Source organism: Lissotriton helveticus, chromosome 8, assembly GCF_964261635.1.
Source record: "Lissotriton helveticus chromosome 8, aLisHel1.1, whole genome shotgun sequence".
NCBI classification, from domain to species: Eukaryota; Metazoa; Chordata; class Amphibia; order Caudata; family Salamandridae; genus Lissotriton; species Lissotriton helveticus.
The window spans coordinates 46,163,799-46,177,305 of NC_136069.1; the positions used below are offsets into that span (position 1 = coordinate 46,163,799).

The 13,507-nt window shown below is 41.0% G+C and overlaps 1 protein-coding gene across 1 annotated transcript in view; it reads right to left on the minus strand.

Moving 5' to 3' along the window:
• Positions 1–3,045: 3,045 nt before the first annotated feature.
• LOC144772324 (uncharacterized) overlaps positions 3,046–13,507 on the minus strand; it is a 517,545-nt gene continuing 507,083 nt past the window's right edge. Inside the window, exon 13 of the mRNA XM_078656565.1 lies at positions 3,046–6,481. Within this exon, the coding sequence (XP_078512691.1) occupies positions 5,629–6,481 (853 nt within the window). The 3' untranslated portion in view covers positions 3,046–5,628. The remainder of the gene's footprint in view (positions 6,482–13,507) is intronic.

The following is a 13,507-nucleotide window of genomic DNA, read 5'->3' on the forward strand; positions in this document are numbered from 1 at the left end:
TAAATGTGGTGGATTCGTCAATTAACAAGCATATTTTACATTTGTTTTCCAATATGTCCTGTACAAGTTTTTTCCTCATGCCTGAAGCTATATGGTCTAAAATGTCAGCACATGAATTGTTACTGTGTAGAACACGGCCCATATTTAATCCATTCAGCTGTTGCACATCAACATCAAGTGACATATCTAGAAATGGCCGCCCATGTTTCCCTATTTTATATGCTGTACGAAACATGCGGCATGTTGTTTCCTGTTCTGCAATGTACATTAAATGTGCATGAGTTTCCATGCTCTGTCTCAGGGACTCCTGTGCAATTTTTTTTGCAGTGACATGAGCTGTTGAAAATGTATGATCTCTGATTTTTTTTACGTAGGGACATCTGCTGCTTACATTTCTCTTTTCCATAATGATTTACTTTGCTATCGGACCATTCGTGTGCAAATCTTAAGCCTTGGGTTTTATTTGCACCCAGTGTTGTTAGCGATCTACATGTTGAGCAGCCTAATTTTTTACTTTCAACAATTAGCAAGCTATATTCTTTACAGAAATATTGCATTTGCTCAATATTCCAGCAGTCCCGTATGTCCCCCTCTTTGAGCTCCTTCATAGTGGATGTGGTAAAAAGCTAAGTTTTGTCAGGCAAACAGGACAAATTCTCACTGGATTGAGGCACAGCAGTGTCCACAGTAATATAATCATCTGCATTATGATTAGTATTACCACCATAAGATACAACACATTCAATATCGTCAGCATACTCCGGCTCCATTTGCTTCCTTTTAGTGCCTTGAGGGGCATTATCCTTTTGCAACCACTTCAGCAAACTCATTTTCACCACGTCGATTGAACTTGGATATGCATCAACCTAACGTCTGACACCGACAACCTCTCCCTGTTCGCAATGTCTCACGAAGCCTGACGCAGTTAAACTGAAAGAAAAAAAGAATTGCTTTGATCTGCAATGACAATACACAAATGTGGCACGGATGATGTAAACTGACTTGTCAGGATAAAATCTTGCATGAATTGATATTGATTTGATAAACTGCGTACAAGGTGAATTCTGAAATTCCAGCAAGCAGTCCCATCCATAAGTCAAGTGAGTTAAAGAGATGAGGAAACTTGCTCAGGATCACACAATTGAGTCCTAGCAGAAGCCTCACTTTGAAGGAAGATGTAGGTTCCCATAACCAAGTCTTGATTTGCATTGTGTAGAGAGATCTATTTCACTTACAATGAGCATGCTGTTGTAACTTGCATAGCACCAGCACATTAAAAGCTGCATAGATTGGTTTTACTGAAAGATGAATGATCCTGTTCCTACATTATGGCACTGCATTAGCAAGAATGTTCAAGGTTGCTTACAGGTGTGAGGGTCTTTATGAGAACCAGTAGAGTTCTGAGGCATGGGAGGACAAAATTACACGCCAGTTTTTGCATCAAGAAAAGACAATAATGCATCAAAAAGACAATTATGCATCAAGAAAGGATAATTGCAGTGTAATGCAGCGCACAGTCTGTGGCAGTATCACTTCACTATTGTGCGCTTTTCATACTGCAACTCTGGGTAGCATGATCACACTACTGTTGCACATCAACTAGTAAAGTACATTGGGTCTGTGTGGCACACGGTAAGTATATTTCATTAATCCTCTTTGTAAATATAAAGGTGAACTCAATTTGGGTGCTGGCGGGTTACCCCCTCTGACCACTGGGAGCTGAGCATAAATGATAATGTGAGTTACATTGGCAAAGACTGACAACGCAGCCCGTCGCACTCCTTCGTGGAACTGATGGTTTCCAATATAGTAATCCTGGGTATTCCCAATAAATCAATGTAGTCAATAGTACTCTCAAGTAGTTATTTAATTTTTATTCATTAAGCTTTAGTTTTTTCGACTGGAGTGCGACGGGCTGCGTTGTCAGTTTTTGCCAATGTAACTCACATTAGCACATCAACTAGTGCAATTATGCGGGGTCACTGTGCCCTATTCATTCATTCCAGTTCGCTGTTCATGTACCTAGTTTATCATGCCACCTCCGCATGATATTAGCTAGAGTGGCCATAATTAATATTCATATCATGGGCTAGTGTTTAAGCACTATGGCAATATGTTTATGAAAACTGCTCCGATTTTGCTAATAGGATGATAATCTTGCTCACATCATGATAACCCTGCACTTTCTATTCTGTTTTAGGATAAGATTTTGCAGTGCAATAGGTCTCACAGTGACATTATTTTGAGCTATTGACATTGTAAATGGATATGCCTTTGAAAAAATTAAAAGGCATTGTTATTTACAACACCAAAAGCAACACCTTTTGCATTGCATAACGCAGTGTCAGTGAAGACGGCGCTGCGCTTACTAAAGTTTAAAAAAAAAGTGTGTTGGGGCAGAGAACATTGGCATAGCCATTGGGTCTCGCTTTTGGGAACGTATACGTTTTTACTTATGCAGCACAATATCCTTGGTGTAACAACATCAACTGTTGCATGGCTAAACACTTATAAGGACCCAAAGGCGAGACCTATTGGCTATGCCAATGCTTGTTTTACTTTCTTTTCACACCCACACAGGAGCTCTTCTGCGGTCCTCCCCACACATCCTTCTTTGCACTACGCTGTGCACTCCAGTACTCACCCCTGCCTCCCAGTCCATCCTGTCTTCCTGTGTATTCACTGTGACCACTGTCAAGCTCCCTAACCCACCTCTGGCTATATCCGTGGACACGGTTGTCTACTTCACCGGGAAATTGGCAGCGGATTCATCCCTTCACTGCTATCCTTCCATCATCACCTGTTTATACTTCACTGAGCTGGAAAAGTATTTAGGGAAACCACAGGGAAGAGCCGACTCGACTTAAGGACCAGTTGTTGCTTTCATAGGTGTATGGTTTGATAGGAAAATAAGCGGTTTCTGCTGAAAGAAAGCAATGCCACTGTATACGTAATGCTGGAATATCCCATAAGCTGCTCTTCCAAGCTGCATGTTTGTACAACATATGGCTCAACGAGTAGCCAACATATTTATTTAAATAGTTGTGCATTAAATGCATTGTTTAACTTTATTTAAAAAGAGTGAACCACGTATGTGGGTTTACAGAGAAATTACATTCATTAGTACAGTTGACAAGTGAGCCACTTTACAAACTGAGGCGAGAAAGGTGTTTGCACTAAACAGGCTGTGTGTGCAGGACACAGACATCATAAGGATCTTTTGGAGGCTGAGAGAACCTCCAAGGATTTAAAGCTGAGGTCAAACGCACATTTTTTTAAGTGGATGCATGAGGCCACTGAGTAACCACAACACTAACCCCCACCCTACTCCTTGAACAGCTAGCAAGTACCAGCTAAACCTGGGGCAGGCCTGCTTTCATTGCTCTGCCTTGCTTCTAACAGTGCTGCTCTAATAGCCACAGTTGCCCATTCCGGTGGTAGGAGCGGGTAGAGGAGAATCAGTGTAGCTACAAAGCACATCTAACCTAACTGGTTTGACACCGACTATCTCTGCCTGCATCAGTGTCTTTCCTGAGCCCCGACACGGGAACCACCACTGTGAAAAGAGTCTGCTGCCTGCACAGCTCTCACAGTGTGAGAGAGAGGCATGGGCCTACGGCACATGACTGACCCACAAAAGAGCTTGCCATAGGCTAAACATTCCATGTTTCGGGCCACCAGTGTCAAATTCTTTAGTATGCTTTATCTTTCTGGTTATGGACTGCTATACAGCACTGACCTGGACGTGCGGCCCCTGATCAACAGCAGCACTAGGCTGCAGCCTACTCAACTAAGAACTGACATCAAAAAGATTTTAAATAAACATGCAAGCATGTATTTAAAGGTTAAGTGACGATATTTCTTCTGTTGTGTTGGAAAAACATTAAACCAGCATAATCCGAAGCCTCAGGTCCAGTAATAGAATAAAAAAAGTTTCTAGCATTCGCGCATAGAATTTTCAATTCTAGTAAGGCCACAGAGGCGAGGATTATCCCACCCACTGTACATGACTGTTATTTTACCCACCCTGATACAATTAGTTATCACGATTCTTACGATTTGATAGCTCTGCTTCAGGAGCTGAGCAAAAAGGTGAATAAGTGGTCGCTTATTTGGATGTCTCGGAAGGCGTGCAATACATCCTTCATCGATATGGACTTCTGTTGAGTCTGTCATGTTAAAATGGTTTGCGTTTTTTTTCTACAAAGTTTCTGCCATCATTGGACAAGCTGCGAATTTACATGGACAATGCTTGTTCGAAGCAAAGAAAGAGGAAGTGCTCGTGTTTGGGACTTGATTTATAGATGGTTAATCTCTATGGTTATTGGAGTTGGACCATGCATTGTGGAAAATGTAGTTTATTGTGTGTGTTAAACGATTGTCGTTGGCTGCTGTGATTTTCAGTAAAGAAAGATAAAGCATAATCCGCGCCTCCATGTCCTCAATAGAATTGAAAATTCTTGGCAGGAATGCTAACAATTTTTTTATTCTGCACACACTGTCAACAAGAGGAGAGCAGCTGTAAAAGAATATGGGTATCAGTTTAGTAGCGAACAAACTATTTCCAAAAGTGAAGAACTTTAGGTTTTTGTTTGACTCTTGAGTTACCATGGAAACTTAATTAAAAATGAAGGGTTCTGTTCACACCCCTTTGCCACAATGTGCTCCTTCTGGGATAGCAGAAGAGGGTCACCTAAACTAAAATCATTGTCAAGCTAGGAAGGTGACACCACAAGGAAAGAACTTCCGCTTTCTATGTGGCGGGGCAACACTCGGTATCAATTTTGGCCAGAAATAAGCTGTATAAATTCTGAGAAATTGCTAATTTGTAATACCATAATCCACAATATATCAGGAGTGAACAGCACACTGGAGAACAAGATTCATACGGTATTCCTCAAAGAGAACTTTGAGATCTATGTAAATGGGACTACTAATAATCTTAAAGTAGAAAATTGGTTCAGGGCGCAGGGGCACAGTATGCAATAAACTTACCAATGGCAATAATATGTCTAAAGTGATGAGGTGTTTTAAGAAAAGGCAAAAAACCTCTCATTGTAAACGTTTTGGTTGTTGCATGCACCTTGAAAGTAAATGTTTTGGATGAAAAGTGAAGGTGTTGTATTTGGGTATATTTTTTGGCCACGGGTCAGATGTATCTTTTGAGTATTTCTGTTCTTGTTCTCTGTCCAGTGCACGAGCGTCACTCTAGTCAAGATTTTTGGATCCTTTAAAAGACTTTTGTGTTGATCAAAACTCAACCTGCGTGCTGCAGTGTGATGGAGTAGTGTTAACAGTTGCCCATATTGGCAATCAAAATGTCACTCTGCACAATAGCATCAGTGGTGAATGCATCAATGAGTGCTAAGCAGTACACATCGTGATAACATCCTAGTGACTCTGTACTCACATGAAGCACCCATTGATAATGAGACGAGACATTACCCATTCCCCTTCCGCTTCTTTTGTCATTGTTTTCTGTTCCTGTCTTTAAACTGCCAATACAGATATTTCTTTTAAAACCTACTTGTTGCAGTTAATGTCCTCCTTTTCTGCATCTAATCTTTTGGCACTTTTAAGTCATTTACCAAAATGTCTCCTTCATTTGGTGCAGTCAACAAGCCTCGGCTATGTGTGGATTCTCTGGTGCTTCACAAGACTTTTCTTTTGAGTAAATCTTTTGTCGCACTCAGAACAGTGAAAAGGCTTCAACCCTGTGTGGGTTCTTTGATGACTCAGAAGATCACGTTTTTGAATAAAGCTCTTCTTACAATTGGTGCAGTGGAAGGGCCGCTCTCCTGTGTGTATTCGTATGTGAGCTAGAAGGTTTTGCTTAAAATTAAAGCTCTTCTCACACTTTGTGCAGTGAAAGGGCCTCAACCCTGTGTGGATTCTCTGATGACTGAGAAGATCACGCTTTTGAAAAAAGCGCTTCTCACAGACTGTGCAGTGGAAGGGTCTCTCTCCTGTGTGTATTTGTAAGTGAGTTAGAAGGTTTTGCTTCCAATTAAAGCTCTTTTCACACTTAGTACACTGATATGGCCGCACCCCTGTATGTGTTTTTTGGTGATCTAAAAGATGACGCTTTTGATTAAAGCTCTTCTCACACTCGGTGCACTGGAAAGGCCTCACCCCTGTGTGGACCTTTTGGTGTGATTGAAGATTTCCCTTTTGAGTGAAGCTCTTCTCACACTCTGTGCAGTGAAAAGGCTTCTCCCCGGTGTGGATTCGTAGATGAGTAAGAAGATTTTGTTTGTTCTTAAAGCTCTTCTGACACTCGGTGCAAGGAAAAGGATTCACCCCTGTGTGGATTCGTAGATGAGTTAGAAGATTTTGCTTCCGGTTAAAGCTCTTCTTACACTCTGTGCAGTGAAAAGGCTTCACCCCGGTGTGAATTCTTGAATGAGTTAGAAGATTTTGCTTCCGAGTAAAGCTCTTTCCACAATCAATGCAGTCAAAAGGCTTCTCCCCGGTGTGGATTCTTAGATGAACTAGAAGATTGTGCTTCAGATTAAAGGTCCTATCACAGTCAGTACAATGGAAGGGCCTCGCCTGTTTGGGGCTTATTTGGTGCCTTAGAAGATTGTTCTTTTGAGTAAAGGTATTCTCACCCTCAGTACGTTGGAAGGGTCGAGCCTGTGTGTGGAGTCTCTGGTGCCTCAGACGATTAGACTTGTTAGTAAAGCTCTTTTCACACTCTGTGCAGCAAAATGGCCCCGCCCTTGTGACTGTGCTCTGATGCTGCAGAAGAAGCATCTTTCCACAGACACTGCAGTAAAAGGGTCTCCCAAATGTATGTGATCCTGGATGATCTAGAATGCATGACATCTTAGTGAATATATTCTCACACTCCTTGCAGGTGAGGCTTCTCTTACTCTTAGATGTTCCTTGCTGTCTCTTCAGTGGGCATATACAGGACGGATTCTCATTCACACTTCTGGTCTTGGATCGATGCACTGCAGAACAAAATTTAAAGTCAAAAATCTTATAAGGAGAATGATTTATAAAAGGAAGTGGGGGTAATGTTGTTCATTAAAGGATCACAGACCTTTTACAGTATGTCATTTAGGAGGAATATTGTAAGCTGTCCCTGACTAGACAAATGTTAGGCACTTCAATAATATTAAGTGCCATCACTACAAGAGAATGTCACGAAATCCAACGACAGGCAAGAGTTATTCAGTATAGAACCTACTATCAAAGCCCTAGCAATATAAGAGTTAAGAATAACATTGCCATATCATGCATGAATTTGTCAAAAAGAAGAACTCTACTTCATCTAGGCAATACTCTGCCCAACTGGCGTAGCGCACAATCCCATCACTTCCAACCCCCCTGTGATCAATTAGTTACAAATCTCCTCATAATAAGCAAACTCAGGTTTGATCTTTTGTCAGCAGTAATGTTAATATTACACATTGTACCCATATGATGCTTCTCTGGATTCTGCTCTCTGGGGTCTCGTAGTTGTTAACTGACACTTTTCTGATGTATTAAATCAATGTACTTTCTGGGGGAGAGGATTAATACCTGTACGTACTCTAACATACCTTAAAAAAGTGGGGTAGTTTATGAACTTTCCTTTACAATTGTTTAAAAACAGTGTGAAAATTTAAGAGCCATTGTCCATCTAGACAGAATCTAGGACACTTGACATTCAAGATGTGCAACACTGGCTCTAAAAAAAGGATCTATTTTATGTTGCACTATTTTGGTCAGTATAGAGCACTTCGCAAGTAATGGAGTTACTACACAGATTAGGAATAACTGCTGAGAGAACAATGGAGGCAGCAAAAATCTGCGGCCAGAAAAGTCAACTGCCTCATAGGTGAAAAACCTGCCCGAATAGGTGCATCTTTAGGGAGTTCGGAATTGTTAGAAAACTGTATTTAGAAGGAAGAGGAAGCAAGTTCCATAGGGAAGAACCCTGTGCATGAAATTCACTACCCCCAAACATTAGAACATTCATCGGGTGAGATAAGGTTTTGAGTGGCTAATTTTAGGCATGTGGTCTGCCAACATGGTACCAATACTTCTGTACGACCACAGGATACTTATCCGAGAGAAGCCTTGTGCACAAGACAAAAGATCTTGAATTCTGCCCATTATCTAGCTGAGAGACTGTGCAGAGACCTACGAGTGGGGAAATCTAGACAGTCAAATACTAATCAAGGATGAGAAGTGTTGGATAATTTCAAACTTTGGAGATTGTGCATAGTTTTCCCAGTATGGGTGATCCTTTGAGGCAGAAGCAATAAAGACAGAACACCCTGATGTGCTGATGGAAAAATGCATTTTGTTAGGCTGTTCACATGTGGAATCACCAAAAAACAGGTGCGACGTCCAGTTTGCAGATATTTTCACAGGGCCATTGTTTGGTTGCAGGCCACATTTTTCAACTGCAGCAAGTCAATATTTGCGATAGAAGTATGAGACATACATGTAAGTTTTTGTTTTGGCTAGACAAAAGGTATGAAAAGTGAGGGAGTACTGGGAGGGAATAAAATGTGTGAATGAATCTGTTCTTTGTACTTTAAATATTTTCAGTATACTTGGCAAGCGTTTTGATGCCAGATGATGCTATATTTATAATTAGAGTTCTCCTCATTTATTGAGGCTAAAATGAAGTAATAATGTACTTGAAGAAGCAGCAATGAAAGTACTCATTACCTTGACAATGAGATTTATAACTCAATTATCTGCAGGGGTTTGGAATTTAAAAAACTATCTACTTGTCCATAGGGCAGGCTGCTTCATAACTCTACTTGCCCTGTAACAAAATCCACTTGTCTCTTTAGTGTAGTGACAAACTAAGGCAGCAATTCAATTATATAGGAGCTCTGATATAGTCTCGCTGATTATGCCAGGGCTAATACCATAGTAGGGTTTGAATGCTAGCAATTCTCTTCATTTGCCACCTTTCCTCGGGTCTACACAATAGGGTTGAAGGTAGTGGTAAGCAATAGTTCCAGGATTGCAATGCCCTTTTGATTCTGTGCAAACCTACTAACTTGCATGTTTTAAGGGTTTCCACCAGCTCTTCTCTAGTCTTTTCCCATACTAGGAAAGGTTAGAAATTTACTGCTGACAATGTTAGACGTAAAACTTCTTCGAGTGTGGGAAAAAAGTGGTTGGAGGTAATGTGAACTTGCAAACGCCCAACAGATTTTCGCATGAGCAAATCTACACATACATGTTTGATCGTGCTAAAATTGAGTTCAGAAATATTTTCTAGGGCTACGATTTCTTGACCAACTTCTGTAAATTCTTGTGAATTCATGAAAGCCGTAAATCTGCACTAACGCAAGGACATATACCATGGGTGCACATTTGGGATTTCTTTAAAAATGGGGCCCCTAATTAGGTCTGCCGTTAACCAAGACCATGTGTGTTTGTTAAAATTCTATCTCTCGCTCTCTATCAGCTGGCTTCACTATGAGCGACAGCATTCTGCTCTTTCACAAAGAGCATACTGGCACACAAAGTAGTTTTGTTCAGTGCCAGGAATGAATGTGGCAATGTGTGCTTTTTAAGGCCAATTTTTGGGGGAATTTTTGCCAATGCTTGCTATAATGGTGAGGGCCTGGCTCCTCCCAGGCCAGTAAGGTTTTATAAAAACCATGCGAAAACAAGCCACACATTGACAAAACCAAAAGGCTGACCACCAATTTCAGACTTACTGACTTTACGAATACTTGTTCATTTTCATGTTTCCCATAATCTTGTTGAAACGGATTCCACCAATTTTCCATTAGGAATATTTTTGGGAACTACTAGTATGCATCAACACATTTTATAAACAATGCTACAAAGACATGGTACCTAAAATGTTACAGTAGTTTAGCAAAATGTTTTTTCCCCTTTATTTCCTTTTTGTTTGTGAACATTTTATTTTGAAAGCAAAGAATCATCCATATTGCTTTCATCTGATCGGAGAGCGTTCTGGGAGCATTCTACATAGCCTCATATTGCTAAACTTTGAAAACCTGTGTACACATGTTTATGCTGGAACCGCTGTCAGTAGTGCAGTGCAAGAGTACAAAATGTCCTTAGAAGGCTTTGCAGTAATGAACCCCGAACAGCATTAATATAGGATCACAAAAATTGCCTTGACTGCAGACAATGCCCTTTCCTGATCCATAATGTGGTACTGTAAACTGGCAGCCAAAGTATTTGCACTGCAGGGGGTTTGGACAAAATACTCATGAATACTTGTAGCCCTTGACCCCAAACAATATGTCCTGGGTGTCGGGCTATAGGAATTCCACACCCCTGATTTGTTTACTGTGTCTGGAACATACATGACATGGATGTATATGATGGGTTTTGTATCATGGGTGTTTCACAGCCTGACAGCACAGCTCACAATATGTGTTGATGTGTTTAACATGTTAACAACATATTTTACAAAAAAAGGGGTCTTTGCTCTAGACCAGGTGAATTTCTGCCACACTGCAAAACTAGAGTTCAGCTGCTCCTCTAGTAAGCTCGCAAAGGCATGCTTTCTTTCCTTCCAAAGGCCACAACTTCAGTGAGCAGCAAAAGAAGATGACATGGAACAGCGATTAAAATTTTGTTTTTCCAACTATCACTTGAATGGAAGAGGGAAAAACAATGGCCTCCGCTCGCTCAGTCATGTGATCTTTTCTTGCTCTTAGAAGTCCAGCAGTGGGGGGAGGAGGAGCATATATCCTTGTAGTCTGATGTCCCATTCATGTTGGGTGGAACGTCCAGCTGCAGGGATTAAATAGAGGACGTTAACTATGCTATCCTTGGCTACAGTCAAGAAATTTCATATTTATTTGGGTACAAAATTCTCCTGACTATGCGGTGTAATTAAAAATGTGCTCACTGTTAATTTTATATGTAGCGCTATTTAAATGTTTTCATGGTTTTAGTGAAACCACAAACTATAGACTTTAACTATTAAAAACATGCTGTAGTGTTGCACATGAAATGAGAGCTGTAGTATTTGTGTTATCGTAATATGGTGAGGATGTAGGGTAGTACTAACTTTATAGTGATGTACACAGACTATTGATTTTAAAGATGTGCTTACGCCTGTGCTTGCTACAGATAAAGGATAAAGAGGGGTTAGCATGGTCAGGAGTTCAGCAAGTATCACCAACGAATGACAGATCCTTCCCTTCCCACCACAATCCTTAACACTACAGCAGGTGTACACCAAGGTACACAGAGGGAACTTACAACTCGTACATACACCAATATAATAATTTTAGCTGAATCCTAAATAGGCCTTTGTGTTCATCTGTCTACTGCTCACCCTCACATTTTGTGGCCTTGAGTCAACATATGATGACATAACATGACCGGTAACAAACAAGACTATATTTCAAATTATGTATTCCACCTGCAGTCACATTACACTTTATGTGGAATACTGAATGGAGGGTCACTCTATAAAATGTATGTTTCTCATTAAGGGTATGCTTATCTTCTTTAGCTGTTGGATTCTAAAATGTGAAAACTTTATTCGTGATGATGTTATGGATTCTGCGTTCCTCCACAAATCCATATAGCACTTCTGGTTGTTTCGCTCAAATGCACAGCTAATGATTCACTAAACATTTGCGGTTGCATTTAGAAGTGATGCGCAAACAAATGATGGATGGAATGCTGAATAAATCACACATTCATCCCCAGTCAAAAGATCTTGGTTAAATCCATCGTTCTTCTGCTCACTACGCCACCCCAGTTTAGACCCAGCTATATGCAAATCAGTCTTGATCCTGTGCCTCATGGGAACAGTCCAGCCCGAACTGCCAAGCCAGGTCCTCCCTGGACTGGAAACAAGCATCCTGGGACTGGTTTCTGGGTATTACCCTTCATCAGCCAGACTAGCTTGAATGTAGCGGCAAAATGAGCAAGGGACCCACGTCTGGGCATACCCATCCCACTTAGGGTGAGAAGTGATACGCAAACAAATGATGGACGGATTGATGAATAAATCATACATTCACCCCCAGTCAAAAGATCTGAGTTAAATCCATAGTTCTTCTGCTCACTAAGCCACCCCAGTTTGGACTCAGATATATGTAAATCAGTCTTGACCCTGTGCCTCATGGGAACAGTCCAGCCCGAACTGCCAAGCCAGGTCCTCCCTGAACTGGAAACAAGCATCCTAGGACCGGTTTCTGGGTACTACTCTTCATCAGCCAGGCTAGCTTGAATCTAGCGGCAAAGTGAGCAAGGGACCCACGTCTGGGCATAACCATCCCACTTAGGGCGAAAAGTGATATACAAACAAATGATGGATGGAATGCTGAATGATTCAGTTCAGGCTAGACTGTTCCCATGAGGCAAAGGGTCAAGACTGATTTGCATATGGCTGGGTTAAAACTGGAATGACATGGCGAGCAAAAAAACGATGGATTTAGGCCCAGATCTCTCTACTGGGGTGAATGTATGACATTGTTCTGCATTCTGTCCATCAACAGTTCTTTTTGCATATGCATTTAGAAATGATCAGAGTTTAAAGTTTGTTTGCATAGGTTTTTCAGTGCTGGGCTATTTCCTGGCTAGGATTGTCCTTTTACATCTTGAACAAATTATGAGTTGATCACCCCAGCTGCCCACCTCCACTCAGCCTACGACTAACAAAAGCAACTCACCTGGGTTTCCTCCTTCATCCTCCACCTCCTGCTGGAAAGGTGTTCTGTTGTCTGTAGTGTTTTGTTTCATCCCAGAAACAGCAACTGGATCCCCTGTACGATAGACAGAATAATATGAACAATCTTATGGAGATATGGCAGCAGAAAATCTTCCTGAAATGGAAAAGATATTGAATTTAGACTGTTGGGCATGTTTTTCTGCTAGATAAAAATAGAAACTAACTTGTATAAAATTGCTTTATTCATATCCCACATGCCTCAGACCAAAGTGTAAAATTACTTGACAATAGTGTCTCATTTCAGAAGATAAATGTGTCCAAGATACTAAAACCACAATCTCCAATTGACAGGAATTATCAAGCTTCCCACCACTATTAGAAAAAAGACCAATGACTGAAAAAACATAAACACTGTAGCAGACTTAGACACCTTCAGTTTGTCCAGTCCAGCAGGAATGAGACCTACATCTGAAGATTGTAAGAAGGACTAGATTGTGAGAGCCCGTGCAGTACATAAGGTATCACAAAGGGCCCAATTTAATTGTTGGCAGTCGGGCCGTCCTCCGCCAAGGCGACAAAGTATTTTACTCCGTTGCCCTGGCGGTGGTCAGGACATGCCAAATTTAAAAATGTCTGTCGGGCCAGCGGACATTTAATGCACCAACAGGAACCGCTGACAAGGCAGTTCCTATCATGCATTGTAACTGACTTACGGTTAGGTCAAACATTAAGGACATGTACAACAAAGTTAAAAAACTTTTTTTTCAATTTTCAAAAACGAACTCCAAAGGGAGATTTTGTTTTTGAAAATGAGAACAACAATGCCCCCCTCTCTACTGGAGTAGTCTCCTATGGAGAGGGGAATTTACAGTTTTT